We start from the raw sequence: 26,669 nt of genomic DNA, 5'->3' as shown, positions 1-26,669 counted from the left end.
TCACTCTCTATGAGGCTGGGACACGCCTCTCCTAGTCTGGGAAGAGCGTGCACACAGCCAACACATACCCTGCATGTGTTGCATACCCCTTATCTCACAGACCTGCATTCGCTCTGAAAAGGAATGCTTACTGAGAGCCGATTATGCTGAGGACTTTTGCCAGCAGAATGTCCAGGGCCCATACTTTCTGAGCCTTGCCTAAAAAGGGGGCAACAAAGCCTTAACCAGTCAGCTAACTTTAAGAGGTTCTGGCTCTCAACAAGCAAAAGCTCGTGTGCTCTCCGCCTGTGACAAGGCCAGGGTAGGAACTAGTTCTAGGACCTCTTGTCCCTCTGAGGAGGGCACGTTAGGCCTGTTGGCCAGCCACACTGTAGAGCTATTTTTACACAACCTGCACAGAAGCCAATGGTTCCACTGCTCTGTGTAAAGAGATCAGGAAGGTCTCTCTCATCTTTTCATAGACTATTAAACTGAAGGCGTTGTTAGAATCCTGTCATGTTCAACTTCCCACGTCACATATGAGGAAACCGAGTCCCAGTGAAGGGGAAAAGCAAGCAGTTAGTTCAGGACCTCCCCGGGACCAGCATCCTCGTCACTATTTACCACTGTAAGGGGTACTTCCTTTCTCTACTCCATACCACTGCCTTCTTTCTTATCTACTCTCTCTCTCTCTCTCTCTCTCTCTCTCTTTTTTTTTGTCTCATTTTGTTACCAACCCAAATGGGGCCCAGCCACTTGGTAGGTGTCAGCCAAAAGAACATTCCAAGGAACTTTATTTCTAGCCAGCAACCAAGGAGTACACTGGGGGTCATTCCCTGAGTAGCGCCTCCCTGAGATCCAAAGACCACATGGTATTATAAGGCTGTTGCTTACATCATAGACTGTTGAGGTATGTTTGGGATGAACATGTGCAGTAAGTGAACATGGGTAGTCATACATCACAAATACATAAAACAGTGGGTAAGCCCCACCTGGGCAGAATTTTTATTAGTATAATGAAGGTGTAATGAGGAAAGTTCATGCTGAGGTCACGAAAGTGTCCCGTGGTCCATTTCAGCCAATCTCCAGAGGTTTTATAGCAGCTTTTCTTATCTTTACCTTCTTGTCCAGGAAGAAGACATCTCAGACAAGCATCCTTAGGAATCACTCAATCAAACAAGCTTAGCAAATGTTTAGATAATTGCGTAGGCTTTCTCTTAGTTCTTAACCCTTCTGTAACCTGAGGAGGTTATAGTTTCATTTATTCACATTTGTTTCCTTCTTCTATCATTTTTTTCTCCCCCTGCCCTCTCTCTCTCCTTCTGCCACAGAGTTGAGTAAAATAAGAATGACATTGTGGGAAGTCAGTTCCTCCTGACAGAAGATAGAACAGAACTCCTAGCCTAGAAAGTCCCAGATGTTTCACTTTGTTTTGGAGGTGGACAGAAAAGTGAAATCAAAAAAGTCATACCAATTCCAGTGCCATGAGGACTTTTCCTGGATGTGGACTTTTCCTGGACTCCTGCTCCTTGTGACAGCTCCTAACAGACTGAACTGGGGTTGGGATGCATTTTTCAGGGATTTGGCATGGTGTTGGGGCCAACTTGGACTTGGTGAACATGTTAAGGACACTACTCTTTTATGAATTCTTGCTGTATTGGCCAAGAGTTTGCTTAAAGGCTTTAATCACTGTAAAAAAAAAAAAAAAGAAGAAGACTGGATAAAGAAGATGTGGCACATATACACTATAGTATACTATTCAGCCATAAGAAATGATGACATCAGATCACTTACAACAAAATGGTGGGATCTTGATAACATTATACGGAGTGAAATAAGTAAATCAGAAAAAAACAAGAACTGCAGGATTCCATACATTGGTGGGACATAAAAATGAGACTAAGAGACATGGAAAAGAGTGTGGTGGTAATGGGAGGGGGGAGGGGGAGGGGCACAAAGAAAACTAGATAGAAGGTGACGGAGGACAATCTGACATTGGGTGATGGGTATGCAACAGAATTGAATGACAAGATAACCTGGACATGTTTTCTTTGAATATATGTACCCTGATTTATTGATGTCACCCCATTAAAATTAATAAAAATTTATTTATAAAAAAAAAATCATACCTTCTGCCTGACCAGGTGGTGGCGCAGTGGATAGAGCGTCGAACTGGGATGCAGAGGACCCAAGTTTGAGACCCCGAGGTCGCCAGCTTGAGCGCAGGTTCATCTGGTTTGAGCAAAGCTCACCAGCTTGGACCCAAGGTCGCTGGCTCGAGCAAGGGGTTACTCAGTCTGCTGAAGGTCCACGGTCAAGGCACATATGAGAAAGCAATTAATGAACAACTAAGGTGTCGCAACAAAAAACTGATGATTGATGCTTCTCATCTCTCTCCCTTCCTCTCTGTCTGTCCCTCTCTCTGTCTCTGTAAAAAAAAAAAAAAAAAAAAAAAGGTTGTACCTTCCACAATCAAACCACTCTGGTCTCTCCTCATGGGCCCTGATAATGAAGGTGTTTTTAATAAGAGCATTTATTTATTTTTTTTTTTTTTTCATTTTTTTTTTCATTTTTCTGAAGCTGGAAACGGGGAGAGACAGTCAGACAGACTCCCGCATGCGCCCGACCGGGATCCACCCGGCACGCCCACCAGGGGCTATGCTCTGCCCACCAGGGGGCGATAATCTGCCCATCCTGGGCGTCGCCATGTTGCGACCAGAGCCACTCTAGCGCCTGAGGCAGAGGCCACAGAGCCATCCCCAGCGCCCGGGCCATCTTTGCTCCAATGGAGCCTTGGCTGCGGGAGGGGAAGAGAGAGACAGAGAGGAAAGCGCGGCGGAGGGGTGGAGAAGCAAATGGGCGCTTCTCCTGTGTGCCCTGGCCGGGAATCGAACCCGGGTCCTCCGCACGCTAGGCCGACGCTCTACCGCTGAGCCAACCGGCCAGGGCCAAGAGCATTTATTTTAAAACAAATAAAATGAAGTGAAGCCCCCGGACCTAAGAGAATAACTGACAGGTGACTACATTCCAAAGCAAAAATACCTACAGTAACAATAATAACGGCTGCTCCATCTGCTGCAGACCTCCAGGTACTAGGTACTATGCTAGCCTTCTTCCCACATAGAATAGAATTTAATCTCCTTTTCAAAACTTCTAAGTGTGGTTTCTGTTTGCCACACTTTCTAGAATAAGAAAACTGCAGGATAGAGGTAATAAGAATCTTGTGCAAGCATACTGAGCTTAGACACTCCTGGCTCCAAAGTTTATGTTGTTTCCAGGACTGTAAACAGCCTGTTGGCCTCAAAAACAAAATAAGTACAAATATTTTAAAGGATTTTTTATAAGTCTACTTGGTATTTAAGCTTCCAACCAGATTGTTGTCTTTAAACCTCATTTATACTAAAATTCCAGTGCTATCCTGATTTTACATGTATAATCTCTAAATACTAAATGTATACATGGTGGATTTGTAGAATTTCCATACAGAAATTATCGAAACTACAGAGGGTTTCTGTAAATACTATAACACTTATGTTCATTTAATGTTATTCCGAGAACTGTGTTTATTTTTTTATTTTACAGATGGGAAAATGAAAGCCCAAGAAAGTAAGGTAATTCACATTATGTTGTGTAGCTAATAAACAGTAGAACTCAAACAATGTCCCAGATTCACCTAGCCCCAAAATCCATGCATTATCTTTCTTTGGTTCCTTATTTAAAAAACAAAAGCCTGCTTTTTCTAAATTATAAAGGTAACATATATTTATTTGTAGAGAATTTGAGAAAGGCCACACTGAATAAAGAAGAAAAACAACTTTAGTAACAAGAACTCAGGCCAGTCTTTTAGCACTTTCCTCCTTCTAATCATTTACTAAACAGAATATTATCAACTAATTTTTCCATTTGTTATATTGCAAGTACCAGTCTATGCCATTAAAATTTCTATGAAAAACTTACTTTTTCATATCTGTATAATATTCAATATATACATAAAAAATCAGCTTTCTTGGACATTTAGGTCATTTCTGATTTTTTAACATTTATAAATCGTACTGAGATAAAACCCTGAGTACATAAATCTCTAGCTAAATTACTTAGGAGTGACTTCTAAATATGAAAAGAAGTTTTTTTCTATTATTTCATGCCACTTTTTTTTTTAACATTTGTATTTTTCTGAAGTGAGAAGCAGGGAGACAGACAGACTCCCACATGAGCCTGACCAGGATCCACTTCGCAAGCCCACTAGGGGGCGATGCTCTGCCCATCTAGGGCATTGCTTCTTTGCAACCTGAGCCATTCTAGCTCCTAAGGCAGAGGCCATAGAGCCATCCTCAGCACCTGGGCCAACTTTGCTCCAGAGGAGCCTTGGCTGTGGGAGAGGAAGAGAGAGATAGAGAGAAAGGAGAGGGGGAAGGGTGGAGAAGCAGATGGACCCTGGCCAGGAATCAAACCCAGGACATCCACACACCAGGCGGGCGCTCTACCATTGAGCCAACTGGCCAGGACCTCATGCCACCTTTTTTTTAACATTAAGACCCCACACACCAACACCACCAACAACACCAACACCAACACCATCCCATAATCCCCTATTCTGCCTCATGTTTAAGGCAGAGTCAAGTTATTATTATGTACATCTAGACCTTAGGTTCAGAGGAGTGAGTGGAAAGAGTTGGGGACCTGGAATCAGAAAACCTGGGTTTCCTTCTCCCTGAGAGGGTGACGAGGCCAGTGTTTTCTTATCTGGAAAATGGGACACTGACAGTACCTCCCTCAAAAGGTTAATGTTAGGATTAAACCAGATAAAGCATGTGACCTGGGCTTTGTAAATCATCATGAGTTCTACAAACCTCCGTCAGTATTACCTTCAGGTGCGTTAACAGATTTAGAGAGCTTTCAAAGGGAAATAAAAGAGAAAAACTGGTTTACCACTGATGTGCTTTTTGGGTAATTATAAACCTTTTTTGTTCGTTTGTTTAACACTTTTTTTTAATTTAAAAGTCCTAGGGAGCAATAACAGATGCTTAAAAAAAAACCATTTCCCAAGTCCACCAAGCATTCGTGTCATCCTGGAGGTTTTGAAAGCTTCTGCTTTCCTGTTGCGTGAACAAATCTGCCTGTCTCTACTCACCAGCACGTCAGAGAGCTAGGAACCCAACCCACCGTTGATGCACAACAGGAAAGTTACCGGACCAGAGCCTGCCCCTCCTCCCCGGGGGCGGGCCACAGCTCTTTACTTAGGGACTTAATGATGAAGGATGCTGCTAGGAGACCAGCCAGCAGGGAGAGAAGTAAAGAGAGAGAGGTGGTCCAGCCTCCATCAGGGCATAAAAGATTCAGGACAGACAGAAGTGAGAGGCTCGGGGTGTGCTCACCCTCAGATATGGGAAGAGATAAATAGGCTGCAAAGAAGTGTTCTATGCAGACATCGGACTACAACGGACTAAAAGGGGAAGAAAAGTCAGTTAGTTTTTTATGGTCCAATCAGAGGTGAGGATTAGAAGTTTCAAGGGTTAACCGAGAAATCTCAGGAATTCAGTGACGATGAAGATTGAAGAGAAGCACACGGGCAATGGGAGCCTTGCAGGAAAGAGTCAGGTGTTTGGAGGGGAGAAGCACCAGGCCAACGACAAACCAGCAGCAAATGGGAAAGGAGATATCCCCGTAAAGCAGGAGGCGTACGGGAAGGGTGGCTTGCCCCGCAAGAGCCTCCGCTTTTACAGCTGGCAGGAGATCCAGAAACACAATCAGGAGGCCGACCAGTGGCTGGTGATCAATCGCAAGGTCTATGATGTTTCTGGCTGGGCAGACCGGCATCCAGGCGGCCGCCGGGTCCTCAACCACTATGCGGGGGAAGACGCCACGGTAAGCAGTGCGAAGCTCTGCCCTCTCTCTCTTCCTGCTGCTGGGTGGCTGGGGCCTTGGCCCTCTTCCCAAAAGCGTGTCAAGTACGTGTTCAAGCTCCACGGTTTCTTTATCTCCTTCCAAACCAATTTTTCAGGATTCCTATCCAGCTAGGATTTGGAAGCAACTCAAGCCTCCAAGTCCAGCTTATTAGCTGAAGCAGGTTTGACAGTGGGTGCTAGGTTTGTGTATGATGGGTTTTGTTTTGTTCTTGGTGTCTTGCTTTGAAGTGGAGTCGCTGTTTTGTAAGAAGAAAGTTACAAATAGGTGAATAAAATCTGGAGGAAAAAAAAATGAACCCAAGTATAAATTTCTCAGACTCTTCCACTTGGAGTGTTTAAAAGAAAGCCAGTGTGATTCATCTGTTAGGCATCAAAATGTGGTTAATCACAATGATGGAAACCTACAATTAATAGGCTCTCCGACATTGCAGAGCTCTTCTGTGTCCTGTGGCTCATGCACTGTCATACAAGTAATGCAACCCACTTCTATGCAAGAAGAAATTAAAATCACAGAGGATAACTGACTGGCCCCAGGTCACCCAACAGCAGAGCTCAGAGTCAAAATTCATCCTTCTTAACTTCCTGTCTTTCCATTTTTCTTCACTGCTTCTCCTCATCACCTTCCGCCACCGACACAGCAAAAGAAAAAAAATTCTGTAACATTCATTGGCTGCCTTGAATACCTTAGACACATTCAAATGCATCACCTCGCTTAAACCTTCCCGTGAGGAAGTTGGATAACATCCCCATATTACAGATGAGAAAGCTAATTTTCAAAGAGGCTAATAATACACACAGCCAGCAATACTATTACCAAATTTTGAAATCAGGTAGATTTTTTTTTACCATAAAGTCCTGTATAGCTGAGTCCTCACAAATAAAATTTCCATTTAACATTTCCTAGGGAAGTTTTTCAAACCCTTGAATGTATTTTATCAAGTCCTTTGAAATATTCTATAAGAAAGTTTGTTTTATGCCAGTTAGGACTTTTATTGTCCATATTAGAAATAAAAGTAAAAAGGGCTAATTAACCCCCCCAAAAAAAAAATTAACATGTGGAGCAGAAATTAAAACCCAGGTTTTTTTTCTTTTTCTTACTTTGTTGCCTTATTGTTTTCACAGTTCAGTGTATACATCCTCCAACTGGTTTCAAAGTATATATTATTATGCATAATATTTTATTTTGCACTGCTATAACACTTTTATTACAGACCAAAGAAGGAGAAGGGAGGGAAGACAAAAGCACTACACTGAGTAAATTACAAAACATTTCTACTTTTTAACAGGATCTCCCCTCTGGGAGACTTATGGTCATCTCACCTTCAAAACAGAGAAGATGTTTACTATATTTTAAAGATTATAGGTTCTTATTGAACAAAAAATTTTGCACATTCACTGTACATCAAGGTTGGAAAACTGTCCTATGTGAAAAATATACTTAGAAGTTGTATAAATAAAAGTAAAGAAAAATTATTGTGTTTAAGGAAAAATTATCCACATAATATGCCACCTAAATGTGGACTTTCATTCTTCCTGGAGTCGCTTAAGAACACGGAATGCTTGCCTCTGCCCATTTCACTCATTATTCTGCGTTTTTACCCAAGAGTATCCACTAAGGCAAACAAATCTTTTTCTGAAGAGGTCTTAAAGAAGTTGTGGACAAATAGCAAACTTTTGGCATTAAAACAGGTTAACACATACATAGCCTTCATAATGTACATTGAGCGTATTTTTCTTGGACCAGTGGCAAGAAAAGATGAACATACTTACTAACAAAGTAAAAAAGTTTAAAATTCAGTGTCCAAGCAATTCCTAACAATGCTTCTGTAGCCTTAAGTTCTAAACAGTTTAGAATTTTTGCAAGTGCATTAATGAATTTAAGCGTGACAAATTCCACCCGAACAGGTTATTAGGCTATACATATGAAAAGCAAATGATAAACACAGAATTAAAAGAATCCTTCTGTTTTTCCTTCTAGCCTTGAAAATTGACAAACTTTTTGAGGGCAGTTCTATTAACATTAAACATGAGGTAACCACGGGTGTTGGAAAATCTAACTACACAAATCAATTTAAAATACTCAAGATGACTTTGTAGTGTTTAATTCGAATGAAAATATTTCACTAAAAAAAGCACTCTATAGGCCCTGGCCGGTTGGCTCATCGGTAGAGCGTCGGCCTGGCGTGCAGGGGACCTGGGTTCGATTCCCGGCCAGGGCACATAGGAGAAGCGCCCATTTGCTTCTCCACCCCCCCCTCCTTCCTCTCTGTCTCTCTCTTCCCCTCCCGCAGCCAAGGCTCCATTGGAGCAAAGATGGCCCGGGTGCTGGGGATGGCTCCTTGGCCTCTGCCCCAGGCACTAGCGTGGCTCTGGTCGCTGCAGAGCGATGCCCCGGAGGGGCAGAGCATTGCCCCCTGGTGGGCAGAGCTTCGCCCCTGGTGGGCGTGCCAGGTGGATCCCGGTCAGGCGCATGCGGGAGTCTGTCTGACTGTCTCTCCCCGTTTCCAGCTTCAGAAAAAAAAAAAAAAAGCACTCTATATATGATGTGAATAATAACAAAATATGCAAGTGCTTGACAAATTTGCAAAGTGAGATTTTGTCTTTTGATGCTATCAACATCCTTTTTCCCCAATTCTCATTTTTTCCCCAATTTCTCATCTCCAGGGCCTTCTCTTTCTACCATCTTCCTATCTTGATTCTGCAGTCAGATGAATGCATTTCTGAACATACCTTGCTAATTCCCCAGCACTTTCATCAGACCTGATATTTTTTTAAACAACTTTTAACCTTTTCTTCAGAAAATGAACATGCACTTGTAGCAAGGGTTAGGGTTATCCTGTGTGTCAGAAAGATAGATGCTGGGTGGGTGTTAAACGGGTTGAGGGTAGAAGAAGCAAGGTAGAACACATGTGTGCAAAAATAACAGTAGAAAGAGTAACAGAAATAAAATGAAAAAATACTACAGATCCCTATCCAGCACATTTCTTCATTCTCACACATCAGAAAATATGGATGATGCCATTCCAACACAAGTCATAGAATTAGCTTAGAGGATGTGTTGGCAAAGACGTGGATCTAAGCCTCATGGAAAATCACAGATAGACTGTAAGCTTGAGGCAGCTCAGGTGACAAATCAGTAATTTGCTGGTAATTTTTAAGAACAGATCATAATTCTGCATCCAATTGTAACCAACAAGGAGGAATTGATTAATAAAAATAGAAACCATCAAAACCCTAGGGGAAAATCATCCATGCCACCTTACGATTCACATCCTCAGAAAAAACAAACAAACAAAAAAAAATCCTGAGCATGGTCTGTCATGTGCCTTAGATATTAGGAAAGTAAATCCAAAAATGTTCAGAGAAATGATTCTCCAAAGGAAGATGGTTCAAGAAGACCAGGAAGGTGTGAGGAAGTTTCTGACAACCACGACGCTCCATGGCTACTCAGAGTCTGAAGAGCCTGGGCTTCGGGATCTGTTATGTGAACCTGGGAAAGTTATTGGAATCTCTGAACCTCAGTTTCACCATCTGCAAAATGAGAATGGCATCTCACTGGCTCATGGCAAATGGGACTGATGCTTGTAAGGTGTTCTGGGTAATGCCAAACACTTTAATAAAGTTTCATTTCATTGTAGCTGTTACTATTCATATCCCCGGCCTACATCCATAGCCTCAGAAGTGTGATGATCACTTCCTGTTTACCACCAGCTTAGAAGTCTTGATTATATTTGGTGCCATCTGATTGGGAACAGAGAGCACATGGTGGAGGGCACCATGCTTTCTTGGAGAGGAAGGCAGAACGTAAAGTCAGAAGATTTGATTGTCCAACACTCACTCTACAACTTAAGAAGTCTTTGTAGGTTACACCCTGAAAGGCAAATATGGACCCAATTATGGTGTCTTTGTGCTGGCCCTGGGCCCATGGCTGCACCTGTCTAAGGAGGCACCCTTTCCTTATTTACACAGTGACTCTTGTCCAAGCCTCCATCCTCCTCATAAAAGGGGAATAAAGACGCCTACGTAGTCTGTCCCCTACAATCATTCACTCATTCACTCATTCACTCACTCTATCATTTATGTAGTCAGTCTTTCTAAAACCCTTCTTAGGGGCCTAACCCAGTGATTAAAATAATAGGTTGGGGGACAAAACAAGTCTGGTTTGCATTTGGGTTCTACTGCTTACGAGGAATGTCCTGAGGAGGTTGCTGAAGCTCCTGCAGCCAGGCTCCCTTACCTGGACAACGGGGATAATAATACTTTGATATTAGGATTTTTGTGAAAGTTAGTGGAGATAAAGTAAAAAACATATGATGCATGGCACAGATTAAATATTTTAAAATGGCAGCTTCTGTAGGGTTTTTTTTTAAACTTAGTTCTTCTGAGATGGGTTATAATTGTCTTCAAAAACCTTCACTAAGAAAAATAAGTCCATAAAACAAAGTTAGAACATCACCTCCCATTGTTGCACATAATGAGTTACCTGATTGTTTTCATACTGTGCAATTTAAAACTAATAGCATAGGGCTAATAACTAGAATCCAGGCCCACGTCTCCTGGAAAAGCTCATCTGGGAAAAGCCAGAAATAACCTATAAATCCAAGAAGAATTAATTACATAGATTACAATCTGCTGGGCTATTTTGCCATCATTAAGATGAGGATTACAAAGCATGTGATAACAGGAAGTGTCTATGAATAAGCAGTGAGCCACAAGTCCTACGGCAACAATGGGTTCCTGGCTTCACAAAAGAAATAAGCGCAGTCTTGTGATGCGTGCACGTGTATGACGTGTCCAGAACAAAGAATGCAGGTGCGTCATTCTGTGTGCCGGTCATCCCACTCCATCTCTCTGGACACCTCACTCTAAGAAGGACACTGAGAAACTCAAGTTCTTTCTCCTGAGAGCCAAAAGCCAGTAAGACAGGGAAGGGATAACAAAAACTTAAAAGAAATACAGCTAAGTCCATTTCAACTATATAGAAGACTGTAGTGTGGAAGAGGATAGTGTTGTGTGTAACTAACTCCAAAGGCAAGCACCCCCAGTGGCTTGGGATAAGCAGAGCCGACAGAGACGCACCTGGGGCGTGGGGAAGAGGACACGCATGGAGATGGAGTACAGATATAACTCATGCCATAATTAAGTGCCTAACCAGACTGGGCATTCCCCACTTCCTTTGGCTTAGCACAATATTGGCAAATAGTGTTGTGTTCAAATAATATCAGTGACTGTCATGTAATGAGGATGAGAAGAGGAGAAGGAGGAGGAAAAGATGAATGGAGAGGAGGGTAAGACAAAAGAGAAGGTGAAGATGGAGAAGGAGTCTTGATGCTGAGCTAAGGAGTCTCCCTCTCCTACTGCCATGTATAATGACCCTTCCCTAGCACAGCACCCTTCCTTGCCTGCAGCCATGACAACAAAAATCACCCAGAATCGTAAGCTGTTGGTGAAAGGAAAGCAATAACCAGACATAATTGCATCTCCTCTGGCTTGTCAAAATGTCTTAAATAACCCAATTCTCATTGAAACAGTGATTTACATGGAAAAATAGGTAGAGGAGTGGAGAGAGTAGTAACAATGTGGTAATAGGTGAAATGGGTGAAAACTGCCAGCCCAGCATTCAGTGAAGGATGAAATTGAGAAATGTTGGTCAGAATGAAGTAAGGAGTCCAGGTAACATCTTGGAGACATGAACAATGCATTGACAATAGGAATAAAGATGGGTGCCAAGGATCTCCAGGGGACATAATTTATAATATTTAATAAGGGACAGGATAAGTAAACAGCATGAAGGAGTCTAAACTGACCTATGGATATCTGGTTTAGATAAGTAGGCAGTGATGTCCATTATGGGATAGGGGATCCAGGAGGATGAGCAGGTTTGGTAAGGATTGTGAAAAAAGAGAGAGTTTGGGCTGGAGCTCAGCTGAAAGTATCATAGAGGAAAAAAATCTCAGTATAAGGAAGAGCTCTCAAATAATTTCTTGAACAATAGAATGAGTTGTGGTGAAAGAATAACCCTCTGCTTATCTCAGAGGGTGGGAAGGAATCTGGGTGACTTCGTGTGACATTCCCTACTCCAAAGTGGCTCTCTCTCAGGAGAAGGGCAAAAACTGCATCTCCCTGCAGATCAGCCTACTCAGAACTCAGGCTCGACCTGAGATATGAGGTGACTTGTTCTAGCTGCTGTTTTGGAGCAGATGAGATCTGAGAAGGATGCGCAGAGGGGAAATTACCCGAAGCGGTGGGACTGGGTGTCTGTGGTTGTGTATTGAGTATTCTGGTGAGCTTTTCTGAGGTGAGTAAATGTTTTGTGATTTATACATATATTTGCCACTGGTTTTTTTTTTTTTTCTTTTCTTAATTTTGGGGAATGTCAACCCATCTCAGATGAACTAAATAATATAAAAATGCAGTTGTTTATTCATGTCTGATTCCAAAACCTAAGCTTTTAACCACTAAGCTAGATGCATAATAGGTGTTATGATGACTGAATAAAGAAAGTAAAGGCAGACTGGGTAGTATTATTATCCTCGTTTAGAAAGAAGACCAAGGCTTGAGAGGTTACATAATTTGCACAATATAAAACAGCTTGCTTCCCTGCTCCCCAACACTGTACCTCAGTGTGAATAAGAAAGGCACACTCTTTGGGTGGTTGCAAGCGAGGAGTTGGCAAGCAGAGTGCCCGTTGGCTCTCAGCCCATACATGCCCTCCTGGCCGGCTGCCTTCATGCAGGGCACAACCTGGATACACTACTTAAGTTGTAAAGGCAGGAGTTTGGCTCAGGCCTTACCTGCTTTTCTCTTCCACCAGGACTCATACTGCTTTTACAGCAAAGCACGTCTCTCCAGTCCCCATTTAAAAAACAGCAGGGTTTCCAAGCTGGTTGTGAAAAATCACATTTTCCTGTGTTCAACTCAAAATCAATTTGGAGCTAAGCTATGATTTAAATGTTTGACTAGGTTAAAGAGTAGAGGTGATGGTTGAGAAGAAAATCAAAAGGCTGACAGGTGGAAATGAGAGAGGCTAAAGCAGCAGAAAGGTCAGACTATGAGAGATGCTGAGGGTAAGGAGGAGATGGTGGTGCTTATGATCTGTATCCCCAGAGTTCTACACCTCAGTGACCCCAACTTTCTCCTTTTTAGAAAAACCTCTATATTTTTTATTCTCTCTCCTTTTTCCTCATTCATTAGGCATCCATGGTCACATGCCATACTCCAAGCATACTGATAGATGGTGATCAACGTAATGTGCATAATGTGATCAACAGTACATGATCCCAGTCTTCAAAAAACTCAAAGACCACTAGGGAAGGGTGAAGACACAGATTTCCTACAACATAATTGTAAAAGTTCTAGGAAAAAAGTGTCGTGAGAGCCCAGAGGAGAAACAATGGATAACATTCCTGGGTGTGTTAGAGGAGGCAATATTTCATCTGGATCTTGAAGGGTGAAGAAGAGCTTTGAGCAAAGAAAATGGAAGAAGATAATCAAGGCAATGGGAAAAAGATGTGTAAAGCTTCAGAACTACATATAAAGAGGCATGAAATGTTTATTGAATGAGGAGAGACCCAGTGAACAACATGGTACATGAAGGGTGTGATGAAAACTAAGCCTAGGGCAGTAGGTTGGAATCAGAGGCAAAGTGATTCCCATGATTGCAACCTAGGATGGGGAGACATCATTACTATCTGCTTGGCAGAAACATACTGATTTTAGCACTATCCATAAACAATCTAGTGTGCCTCCTCTCTTGAGAGGCCTTTCCAAAAATATGTATATACATGTTAAGGCTCAAACAAACTGTTACAGCTTCCTGGTTTCAAAGTCACACAGCCTTGAGTTCAAATCCTGACTACTATTTACTGTGGCATTTGAGGCAAGACGTTTCTTCCCTCTGAAACATGGTGCCTTTACCTATGCACCAGAAGCAATGGAACTTCACAGAACTAAGCTTAAGAATTGGCCCATAGAGCACCTTGTACATAGGATACACTCAATAAATGTTGGCAGTATCCCTTCTCCCCTTCATTTGATCCCCTCTCCTTGCTTAGGCAGGAAAATACTTGCCTAAGAATGTTGATAACAGAACTCGTTTTTGCAGGTTTTTCAAGAGGGGATTTCACAACTCAGTATCCAGGCTCTATTGGGAAATTCTTCTAAATCAAATATTCTATGACTAGCTAAACTTTTTTGTTGTACTGCCCATCAACACAATGAAAAGAGTTCCACAGAGCAGAGCAATGCCTTCTTTTCTGGAACACTGAGTAGGTCTTCCATATCTGTTACCCCAGGACTGACTGGTGAACCTTGCTGGGGATCAAAAGAAACAATGAACCTGGAGCGATGTTCTTGTCAGTACATTACACTGTCTCTGGGACTCTGGGTGACCGCTCAGACCAAGATGAAATTGCAATTGCTTGCCTTTCCTTTACACTCTAGTCTTGATCAGTCAGAATGCTTTCCATTCTATTTTGCTCCCAAACAACAAGCAGAACATGAGTTTTCAGTGTGGATCATTCTACAATACGTTAAATCACCTTCTTAATCACTGAATGACTCTCTTCCTGGGTAGGGGAACTAAGCTTCAGAAATGTCAAATGTAGCAATTAAGAAACCTTTGAAATCATATAGTTTGGTGTTTTCCAAAGGGGGTCAGAGGAGGTATGCAGAAGCAGAATAGACAGTTGAGCCTGGGCTGGTTCTAGCAGCATTGAATCTAGGTGAAGCAAGTCCAATAAGTTGATATTGCTTCTTTCCAATGAACTTCATTCATTATATAAGCACTTTTTTTTTTTTTTTTTTTTTTTTTTAGTGAGCTCATATGCAGTTCTTGGCTATATCTAAGTTGCTTTATGATTTAAAGATGAAGAATTTATTATATTTATTAAAATAATTCAGAGTGTGGACCACATTAGGTATTAGAGTATAAGAATAAAACCTCTAGGCCCTGGCCGGTTGGTTCAGTGGTAGAGCGTTGGCCTGGCATGCAGGAGTCCCAGGTTCGATTCCTGGCCAGGGCACACAGGAGAAGCGCCCATCTGCTTCTCCAATCCTCCTCCTCTCCTTCCTCTCTGTCTCTCTCTTCCTCTCCTGCAGCCAAGGCTCCATTGGAGCAAAGTTGGCCCGGGCGCTGAGGATGGCTCTATGGCCTCTGCCTCAGGTGCTAGAATGGCTCTGGTTGCAACAGAGCAACGCCACAGATGGGCAGAGCATTGCCCCTTGGTGGGCATGCCAGGTGGATCCCGGTCGGGCGCATGCGGGAGTCTATCTGACTGCCTCCCCATTTCCAACTTCAGAAAAATAAAAATAATAATAATAAAAGAATAAAACCTTTAAACTGCTGCCTTGCAGAAAAGGTAAGTAGTAAGTTCTTATCAATAGAGGTGTACATATAAAAAAGATAGCTAACATATATTGAGAATTTACTATCTGTCAATTAGATTCTAATTAATTCACTTAATCCTTATAAGAATTGTATAAATTGAGCAGCTGTTGTTATCACCTCCATGTTAAAGAAGAGAAAGGGAAGCTCAACCAGATTGAGAGACTTGTCCACAATCACACAGCTAGTAAGTGGCTAAGCCAGGATTTACATGTAGAAAGGCTGCTCCAGGGTCTACAGACTCAGTCTATGCAACGCCAGAACTCAGGGTACTGTATATGATTTCCATGCATTCAAGCTACAACGCTGGTTATATTTCTTGATTTTTAATTACTTCCATTCTCAAATCCATAATAGCAGAAAGTCCAGCATCTTCCTCTTGGAGACTCCCCACCCCCCAAAACTGTTTAAATCCCAAAGGTCAAGAGAATATCTTTCACTTCCAAATCTAAACAAGATATAGGAATCACTGTCTCTTCTTAGAGCCACTTAGAATTTCTACTTAGCATGGAACCTGAGTCAACTCAGTTCTGTGCCTGGTTGTCACAAGCCCTTGCAGACACTGCCTTAGTGTTTTTTAAGAGGAGTGACAAACTTAGCCAAGAGTGTGCTATTCCAGACAACCTAGAGCTCAAGGGCTGCACTCCCACACTCTCTTCCACATTTATCTTAAGCAACCATCATCGGCTTAATCCTGTGTTTTTTAGAAATAGCTTAATTCAAGGACCTCGTTTCCCTGGTCCTTGGCTAAGAACCCAGAGGCAGACTTTGATGGGAGACATGGTCTGCACAGCCAGTCTTGGTCTCTGTATGCCTTAGATAGAGTAAGCAACTTCCACACCAACCATCAGGCTGGACTTGAAAGATTTATCACAGCCCATAAACTCAAGCCACTCTTTCTTCTGGTTATCAATAAAGTATATAGAGCCCTCTTCAATGCTTGGAGATAACCTGGCTGCGTTGGACTTGTCTAATGAGTTGGTGCTTTCAGTAGGTAGATCTTCAGCTTTCATAGACGATTGTCAAGGGTAATTTTGCACACTCAACTTAAAGCATCACCAGGACTTGGAAGCAAATTCTCCACAACAAAGTTGGTGCTGGTTCCCAAGGTGGTCACAGGGCAAGGTCAGGAAGGAAACTAATCTGTGGGTAAGCATGTTTCTTCTAAGCGTCTCACAATTCTCTCTGGTTTGCAGGATGCCTTCAGAGCCATGCACCTGGAGCTTGACATTGTGCGACTGTACCTGAAGCCACTGCTCATCGGAGAGCTCGCCCCGGGAGAACCCAGTCAGGAGAGAAACAAAAAAGTGAGTGAGGTCTCAGGACTTGAGAATATGTGGAGGGATGGGGCCAAAGTATATTTCAGGTTCTACTTATCATTTTCTGCAAGAAACCAGCCATCCTGCCCAGGTTTGCCTGCAATAGAATGAATGAGTGGATTCCACATATTTCCAAACAATGTCATCCCTCCCACTCAGAACTCTCAAATCTCCGTGAAAACAAAGGAATGGAATTTGGGGCCCTGCACCAAACCATACTTCCATGTCTCTACACACTTATTCCATGCCAGCCAACTTACACATATAATTTTTTCAGTGACTGCTTGTAATTATTTGTTTAATGTCTATGTTTACAATTTGTGATAAACTAAGTTCCATGACAGCAGAGATTAAGTCTACTTGGCTTATCCCTCAGGACTCATCTGCACAGGATCGGACCTGCAGTAGACACTCCATAAATAGCTGCCGGATGAAAGATGGGACTATATTCTAAATACAGCCCTTTTGACACTTGAGTAAATTATAGTCCAGGGAGAATAAATTACCTCCTGGGAGTCTCACAGTTGGTGTGTTGGAGAACTGGGATTACAAATCACTTTTCTGGCCCTAATTCTTTCAGTATCCTTAAGGAGAAACATCACTCCTTCTTTCTCTAATACTTTGGCTACCTGAACAGTGTCTTCCAAAAGACAGGGTCTCCATAAATTAAAAACTCACTAGGATGGTTTTACAAAAACTGAAAGGAACTTTAGCTAATACTAAACATTTCATTTTTTGCGATTCATTTTTCTGAAACAGCTTACACTTCTATCATTCTTTGGAAATAATTTGTACAAAGTGCTGAGTCATTCATCACTGCCAGGCAGATGGAATAAGGATTATATTTCTGCTTTGAGAAATGAGGAAGCAAACTCATAGAGGAACGGGAGAATCTGAGGATACAGAACTTGTTTTGTGAGGACCTGAGACAAACACTTAAGCTTACCCCTTCTGCCCATGTGCATCCCGCAAGGTCACACATGTGTCAGGAAACACGACTCTGCGTTCAGAAGGGTGGGATCTGTGGATGGACAGTTGGGACTCCCAACCCAGCCCTGCTGCATGTTATATGGGTTTAGGCCAGTTACCAAACCTACTATCAGAGAGAGCTTAGCCGCTCTCTCTGTAAAATAGCAACAATAGTGCCAATGTCATTAGAGTTATTGGGAAATTATTAATAGTGTTAAAGGCATTTAAATGCCAAGACCAGTGTCTGGAACACAGTAAATGCTCAATAAATTCTAGATGCTATTATTATCATGAACTCAATGTTGGCACCAGTCATTGACAAACCTCTAGCTATGTCCATATCACTTAGGGCAGGAGACCCTAGCAAGATGATGCAAAGTTTGTTTTTCTTAAAAACATTCTCTAAGGAAAAGGAAATCTCACTAATGGCTAAGAGCTATAATATAATCATGTATTCTCTAAAAGTGTTAGTCTCTGGGGGTAATGACCTACCATAAATTTTCTTTAATACAGCTATATAAAGATATATGTGTATATACATACATATATATATACACATATATATATAAAAAAAACTAAAGAAAATTTATGGTTAATCCCAGAGAGTAACACTCTTTTAGACAATGAATTATTATCTTATATTTACCCAGATATATATGTAGACCATTAGTGTTTGAGCACAAAATGGGGTGTCGGGAAGCATAAGGTTAAGTCAAGCATGTGTTGTGACTTGCTGATGATTTCAGCTCAGTCACTCTTATGAACTCTGGTGACCTCGTCTCTGTACAATAAATGGGTTGGAAAACATGACCAGGCTCTGAGGCACTCTAGAGGTGACCTATTAAAAGTGTCTACGACCTCCAGAATTCCAAGGTTGATGAGAGTTTAATAGATGAGCCTATGTAGACATTTCCCAGGCAGTGAATCTTTTAAAAGTCTCTTCAGTGAATTTTTAAATAAAATTTATGACTTTTAAAGTTAATGTTCATAACTCTTTTTTATTTCAAATTTCTCTCCTTTCTTACATCTGAACAATCCTGTTCTCTCTTTTATCCTCTGGTCACTTTCTCAATGGTCCTGATTTCAACTCCATTATATTCATTGAGCTAAGAGATAATTCTGTCCAGCCTTTGCACTGGACAGAAAGCCTTTGCACTTTGTCAGTATAATGTGATGAGCTTGTAAATTGATTCTAGCATTGTACATATACACACATGCACTATGCACATATACCCAGCACATGTGCATGGAACCAGGACCCCTCCAAGCCACAGACATGCTAATACCAACAGAGACCTTGTCATGTTTCTGGGGATTGATTGAGCATCTCACAGGAAATTTATCCATTGAGCTAATGTAAGTGACCTATATTTATGTTCATTAACATAAACCAGAATTTTGCATGTAGAAACAATTGACAAAGTAGAAATAAGTTTGTAAATTGTACCAGTATCTATGGTAACATAGATCCACATAGACAACAATGTTCCTCAAAGCATAACCAAAAATCAGTCACATCTGAAATAACACTGATGGTGTAAAAGGCAACTCACTGTTAGACTTCAGTATGTCTTTACTGACTACCACTTCTCCAGAAAAAAAAAGACACAAATTCTAAGTGCCATGCAGTTTGAGGACAGTTGAAAATTGCTATTCATCCTTCTCTTCTCTGAAGAAAAAGAATTATCATAATATTTTACCATGAATTTATTATTTTTTGTTTTTAATTCTTCCCTATTAAATGTATTAATCTAATAAATTTTTATTCATAAAGTTAAGGTGTTAATGCATTAATAAAACAGATTATTAATTATCAACAATTTGTGTTCCCTTTTCCCTGAAAGAACTAATTTTTTCCTTGAATATTCCAGTCTCAGCTGGTGGAAGATTTCCAAGAATTGCGGAAGACATTAGAGGCTATGAACATGTTCAGTGCCAACCTAGGCTTCTTTTTTATTCACCTCGTCCAGATCTTGACTTTGGAAGCCGTGGCTTGGCTAATGCTGTGGTGCTTTGGCAATAGCTGGCCAATTACAATATGTATTTCCTTTATTCTCACAATTTCTCAGGTAAGCAGGTATGCTAAGCACAAGTAATGGCTTTGGGGAAAGGCTCCGAGTGTCTTCTTCTCTCTTTAGACCAGTGTCAGTTGCTGCCTGATATTTCTTGGCAAGGTACTCATCGGTGTCTAACACAGGCAGATTATCAAACCTTGCTGGGTCCAACTTCTGTGGTCTGCAAAATAGGGGTAATTTTTTAATGGAACTCTTATGAAGAGGACTAAACGAGTTAATGTGCAAAACACCTACACAGTGCCTGGCATAATGTAAATGTTTAATTTATGACAGCAACTACTCTTTGCCCAATGTTGTCCACAAAAGTTGAGTAACTGAACTTATGTTTTCAGCCACGTAACACTCATCTTTATCTTTCATTCATTAACCAACCAGCATTTATCAATGCATTTGACTCTGAATTCTTCAAGAGCAGCAAGCACATCTTATATGAGAATAGGAACATATTAATTCTGCCATAAATGACAATCAGCACCTGGCTTCTAGATTTGATAAATCTTTTTTGAATGAAGTATGATTTTTTTTTTTTTGCAAGAGAGAGAGAGACAGACAAGTAGAGAGGGAGATGAGGAGCATCAATTCTCCATTGCCAACACCTTCATTGTTCACTGATTCTTTCTCATGTGCCTTGACTAAGGGACAACAGCCAAGTCAATGACCCCTTGCTCAAGCCAGTGACTTTGGCCTTTAAGCGAGTAACCTTTGGGCTCAAACTGGCTACCCCACACTCAAACTGGTGAGCCCATGCTCAAGCTGGTGACCTCAGGGTTTTGAACCTGGGTCCTCAGCATCCCAGACTGATGCTCAGTTCACTGTGCCACCACTTGATCAGGCTAAAATATGAGTTTATAAACATAGACTTCTATGAGCAAAGCACTGTGTTGTGGTCACAAAGGGAAATGCACCTGGTCCTTGCTCTTGGGAAATGAGTCACCCAGTTGGGGAGATTGTCATTCAAATATCTGAACGTATTACATGACACAATGATGTTAATGCCAAGGGGAGAAACAAACATGTGTTGTTGGAGCATAAAGAAACATTTGATTATGATTGACACAATTGGAGAAGGTTTCATGGAGGATGAAGCAACAATATTAATTCCAGAACTTTTTGTTAACTTTTTTCTTAAAGCCAACTTGCACTATTCCTTGGAAGCAAGAAAGGAAGCAAACACTGTTTGGTGCTTAGCATAAGCCAGGTACATACATGCATTCACATTGCACAATAGCCCGATGAGTACAGTGCCATTATCCCTGCTTATCAGAGGAAGAACTGAGGTTCAGAGCTGCTGATAATTTGCCAAAAGTCATGCAGCTCAAGAGTGCTGAAGAAAAGTTTAGAACTCAAATCTTTTCACCTACAAAAGCCATGCTCTTTCCACTCCACACTGCAAGATTTTGACAGTGGCCAAGAAAGCCTTCTCTGCTGAGAAAGCCAGCTGCACAAAGGCACAGAGTTGAGAAAGAATGCGCATGTGTGGGAAAGAGAATGTGCACTTGACTTGAGGTCCGATGAAATCTCCCACTGATCTTCTCAAAGGGGCTCCTCAATCAACCCATGGACTCATTTGTTCATTTCTTCTTAGCTTCCTAGCTCCTCTCATAATTTTGTTTCTTCTAGGCCCAGAGTTCATTTTTGCAGCATGACACTGGCCATCTTTCCATTTTTAAGAAGTCCAAATGGAACCACCTGATGCACAAATTTGTGATGTGTCATCTCAAGGTACAGATGTTCAGGGGGTATGAGGGGATTCTCCAAGGTCATTTCCTAAGGCAGCGATTTCCACATTCGCTTGGGTACTCATATCAGTAAAAAAAAATACTTGTGCACACCCCACAGAGACATGTAAATATACTAACAATGCAGATACTATGTGTATATATATATATATGTGCTAATATGTAATATTACATTATAATATACCAGTATATGCTAAAATTCGAATTTTCAATTTTTACGAAGGAAGGATTTATTTTTATTTAAGAAGTTCTAACATTTTTTTCTTAGCCCAGTAAAGTATTTGGCCCAATCCCTGTCACCCCATTAAGGAACTATCTCGCAGAAGAAGGATTGTGCCTTTAAAATGAAGATATGCCCTGTAAAATCATGAATGGGAGTATTCTTAGAAGGGCTCTGAATATTTACTGCTAGGAAGCTAGGGGAATCCAGCAAGCCTGATAGTCCTAGAAGGGCAAGGCTGTGAAGAAATAAAAGAAAAGGTGCAGGAGGATAGATAAAAGTGAAGAAAAAAATGGAAGAGTGGGCAAGGAAGCTCAGATGGCTCTGTGCATGAGCTGAGGGTTGCAAAACCCAGACTGCTGGCCAGAGCAGGTGGCCATGATGGCAGTTGGTCTTATCTTCACTAACATAAGCTCCAGAAGGGCTGGTACAGTGTCCTATGCACCACTGCAGTACAGCACTCAACAGAGTGTCCAGCACATAGTTGGCCTTCAATAAGCATTTGTTGAATGAATGAATGAATGAGTGAATGAATGAATGAATGTGTGAATGAATGAATGAATGCATGAATGAATGTGTGAATGAATGACTGAGCCCCCAAGGACTGCTAAAAACAGCTTCTGGTTCTGACTGCAATAATGTCCACTGTGTGACATTCAGAAAGTCACATTCTATCTCTGGCCCTCAAGTGTTGTCATCCGTAATACTAGGAGTTAAACTGGCTCTCTGCTTTTCTATGACATTCTAGGATTTGGTGACCATGTACTCTGGGCCCAGGAGGATAGGAAATGCCTCTAAGCCTCCTTGCATTCAAACTAGGCCATCTTAGGAAAACCTCATAAGCACTGGCTCAGAGCCTATTTGTTTTTTCTTACTGAAGTGACTTTATATTGAATTGGAAGATACTTGGTTAGTATCACCCTGTAATTCTACCCTGGTTTTTTTTTTTTTTCAATTGAGCAAACTGAGGCTAAAATATATTAAAATAACAGAGAGCTGGATCAGGATTGACATTAGAAATATCTCTCCCCCAAATGGTTAGAATGAATAATATATTGTCATTTTATGTGACCAGTTTAATGGGAAGATTCCTATAAGCACAGTATTCTTCCCTTTATCCACTAGCGTTAGATGAAGTGTTTTGGGATTCACTCAGAAATCTTTAGCACAGAAATAAAGCAGAGGTGGTTTTCTTCTGTTGCTGTGAGATCCCAGTAATGGACTCTCTCACCCTTCCTCCCCTCCTCTGAGGAAGTCAGGAAAAGTGAGACTCGTCTGCTCTGGAGACAATTAACAATTGATTTGGTGCCAGCATGTGGGATATTTCAAATCAGCCCTGCCCTTGTTGGTACTTAACAAAAAAAAGCACTGCTTTTCCATTGGTCCAAGTTTGTACACAGCTCTGTTGCTATCACTTGTGTCTCCAGAAACAATTTTTAATATAATCTTGATGACTCATAACTGGAGTAAATAAATGGGAAATGGCTCTAAAAACATCTCAAGTGCACTGTTTCTTTTTGCAGACAAAGCTGGGTTTCATGAGCAAAATTATTATAGGCTCCAACTATGTGGAGGAGAGAGAGTTACCTGTGAGGAGGAAAAGTAGGCAGGAGGGAGGCAGCAAAGAAAATTACTCTGCAAACAACCCCACCTCGTACATGCGTGTTGACTTTAAAGCTCAAAACTTGATTTCACATTAATTTACCCTCCCCTTCACCTGGAAAAGGCACAGATACCGAGATTCTCTGAGATTTTCATTCACTAGTTGTGCAAAAGTGCATGTGTCTGGTCTTTGCAGTGTCTGTATAAGAAAAGAGCCCTTTTGAGAATAAACCACAAAACGTCTGCATACATTTTGGATTTCCGTGCAATGCTGAAATCAAAATGGACACTCTGTAGCATATTTTACCCCCTCCAGTATGCACAGTTTTTAAACCATAAGAATCAAGTGTTATTATAGGGATAAAGAAACAGAATAGTTAAAATTAAGAACTTCCTTGAAAATATGGCTTGTATTGTTCTAATGACTACATCCTAAAACATTTTTGGAGAAAGCGAATCAAGCCTGTTAATTCCAGTAATCCTTCCAGTAGTCTTATCCATTACACAGATGAGGAAATTTCCCAAGGCTTCACACCTAATAGCAGGGCTTTAGATTCAGGATGGTCTTGGACCAAAGCCTCGATACTGCCCCAGGAAAAGACCAGACATGGAAATGAGGAATGACTTAGGGTAGTCCCGTGGAACTAGGTGCAGGGCACCCTGTTTGGCGGGTAGTTAGTTGATAACCCTCATTCCCCATGGATCACTCTCTCTCTTGTCTCCAGTAATTGTGGTTTTCAGACACAGCAGCCAGGGAGAAGTTAGCAGCTTTAGATCACACCCATAACCACTCTGACCACTGTTCTAAGCTCCACGGCCTTGAGCAGATTCTTCCTGACCTTTGTGAATCTGAACCTGTCTCTTATATTACCAATTTCCATAGATAGTCATTGGCTTAAAGGTATAGTTAATGAGTAGAAGAGGCCAAGATGTTGGCTCTCAAAGGATGAATAGAACTATTGCTTATCATAGTGTCCTTGTTTAGTTGTCTGCTGCTCCCATTAGATTATGTCTCATAAGTGTAGGAATCCCATTTTATTATGTCTGTCTTTATATCCAAATACTGCCTAGCTCAGTATCTAATACACAGGACACACTTAAAAGTATATAATGAATGGGTTAATAAATGAGTGAATACACAATTGGAGGAGTGAGTGGGTGGTATGCAATTTGGCAGGAGAAATGCAAAGTCTGTTGGAGCCCCAGAAAGGAGAATAGAAATTGATGAGTCCATGCTGAGTTTGAGATATCATGAACCATCCAAAAGAAAATATTTGGAAAGTGACCTCACATTCAAGCACAAGAGCAGGACTGGAAAGAGATTCCACTGCAAGGACATTAGGGAATGCTGGAAGTGGGAAAAGAATACTGTGCCTAATGGACGAGGGCTCGGGGGGGAAGTTGCTAAGAGAAAACAGCAATGAAGAGTACGGGAAAACAGTGCTAATCAGATTTTTCAAACAAATTCGTGTCTTGTACCAAAGACGTGTAGCATATAGACTGGCATAATGCAACAGAAATAAAATTAAAGTCACATTAAAATGTCATAAGTCACCTGACCAGGTGGTGGTGCAGTGGATAGAGCGTCGGACTAGGATGAGGAGGACCCAGGTTCGAGACCCTGAGGTCGCCAGCTTGAGTGTGGGCTCATCGGAATTGAGCAAGGCTCACCAGCTTGAGCCCAAGGTCGCTGGCTCAAGCAAGGGGTCACTCAGTCTGTTGTAGCCCCCCGGTCAAGGCACATATGAGAAATCAATCAATGGACAACTAAGGAACCGCAATGAAAAATTGATGTTTCTCATCTCTCTCCCTTCCTTTCTGTCTGTTCCTCTCTCTGTCTCTGCCACAAAAAAAAAGTTATGTCGTTTAAATTTTTCTAATAGCCACATTTTCAAAGGTAACTATACTACTCAATATATTCAAATATTATTTCAAAAGATATTTTATTTGTTTTAATTTTTATTAATTTTAATTTATTGTGTTAACGTGGATTCAAGTGTCCCACTCAATATAACACCTTCACCCCCTACCCACCCCCTACCCCTATGTCCCTTATTATAACCCCTTAGCCCCCTCCCCCCTTCCCTTTGGGATTTGCTGTCCTGTTATTTGTATCTATGTGTTATGTATATATAATATCACTAATCGCTTCACCTTCTCTGATCCCATCCCCTCATCCCCCTTCCCTCTGACAGCTGTTCCTCTGTTCCCTGTGACCCCACCTCTTTCTCTACTAAAGATATTTTTATGCCTTTTTATATACTTACAGGCTATCTTAATTTGGTCACATTTCAAATATTCAATAGCCACATGGGGCTATGGCTACTGTATTGGATGGACAGTGAAGATCTATAACATGTATAGATCAGTTATTGAGAGATGTCAGATACACAATAAATACCTACTGCTCCTTATTCTTCCATGATTAACACAATAAGGGAAAAGAGAGGAAAGTGAATATCTCAAGTGCCAACCTTGTGCATACAACATCACATGTCTCCTTCAGATGACCCAAGAAACTTGGTTGATGTGCCTCTAAATCCTTTGCTCTGTTAAGACCTTCACACATAAAATCACAAACAACCTAATCAGGAATGATTCGAGCATGGCATTAGCTACAATATTTTTATTCTCATTTATTTTTATCTGAGAGCACTGAAGCCTGGACAAGCAATGATCTAAGCCCAGCTCCCCTGGGAGATCCCTTCAGATCCCTGATTCTTTGATATTCACTGAAGTAAGATCCCTGGGGCCATTTTTTTTTTCAAAATAATTAAAGTCTTAGAGCTGAGGTTTCTTTATTTCTTTTCTTTTTTCTTTTTTTTTATGAAAAAGTAGGAAAAACACTCTGCCCCACATACCTCTTCAGTTCTTTTTAAAATAACAATCAAAAAAGAAACATTGAAAAATATCCCCTTTCAACAAGTTCTTATGATTTGTCATTACCAGGAGTTGTTTGAGCCTGAATTTATGTTCATGAATCAGATCATTATTTGTTTATAGGTTTGAGATCCCCTGTCCAATGAATTATTCTGTGACCCAGCAGTGGAGACAAACATGAGAAGCTCAAATGTCTTATTCTGACTTAGAGATGCATGCCGAAACCTCTGACTGTGAAGGATATTTTAAAAGAGAAATCTTCCTGCCACTAATAAACCTTCTCTTTTCCTCAGGGCATGTCAGCAAACTGGTGGAATCACCGACACTTCCAACACCATGCAAAACCAAACATTTACCCAAAAGACCCAGATATTGATGTGGGCCCGCTTTTCCTGGTTGGAGATTTGCAGCCTGTCAAGGTACATTTAGAAACCCTGAACACCAGAAGCTCCTAAGAGTAGTTCCTAGAAGTTCCTAGAAGTGATTCTCAGAAAAGCCTCATCTTGGAAGGATCAAGCAGGCGCTTCCAGCTTCACATGTGCCCTGAGCACATCTCTCTTTCTTAAGTCCAGAATACAGCACTGAAATAACCAAA

The 26,669-nt window shown here is 41.3% G+C and overlaps 1 protein-coding gene across 1 annotated transcript in view; it reads left to right on the top strand.

The window, feature by feature from the left end:
• The first annotated feature begins 5,261 nt into the window (after window positions 1-5,261).
• Window positions 5,262-26,669, top strand: part of LOC136388621 (fatty acid desaturase 2-like protein FADS2B) — a 33,920-nt gene continuing 12,512 nt past the window's right edge. Inside the window, exons 1-5 of the mRNA XM_066360441.1 lie at window positions 5,262-5,844; window positions 16,467-16,577; window positions 19,430-19,627; window positions 21,254-21,355; window positions 26,368-26,493. Coding sequence (XP_066216538.1) covers window positions 5,524-5,844; window positions 16,467-16,577; window positions 19,430-19,627; window positions 21,254-21,355; window positions 26,368-26,493 — 858 coding nt within the window. The 5' untranslated portion in view covers window positions 5,262-5,523. The remainder of the gene's footprint in view (window positions 5,845-16,466; window positions 16,578-19,429; window positions 19,628-21,253; window positions 21,356-26,367; window positions 26,494-26,669) is intronic.

This window comes from Saccopteryx leptura, chromosome 1, assembly GCF_036850995.1.
Source record: "Saccopteryx leptura isolate mSacLep1 chromosome 1, mSacLep1_pri_phased_curated, whole genome shotgun sequence".
In the NCBI taxonomy this organism is placed as follows: Eukaryota; Metazoa; Chordata; class Mammalia; order Chiroptera; family Emballonuridae; genus Saccopteryx; species Saccopteryx leptura.
The sequence above is the reverse complement of the archived record's forward strand: the minus strand, read 5'-3'. Positions and strand labels throughout refer to the sequence as shown.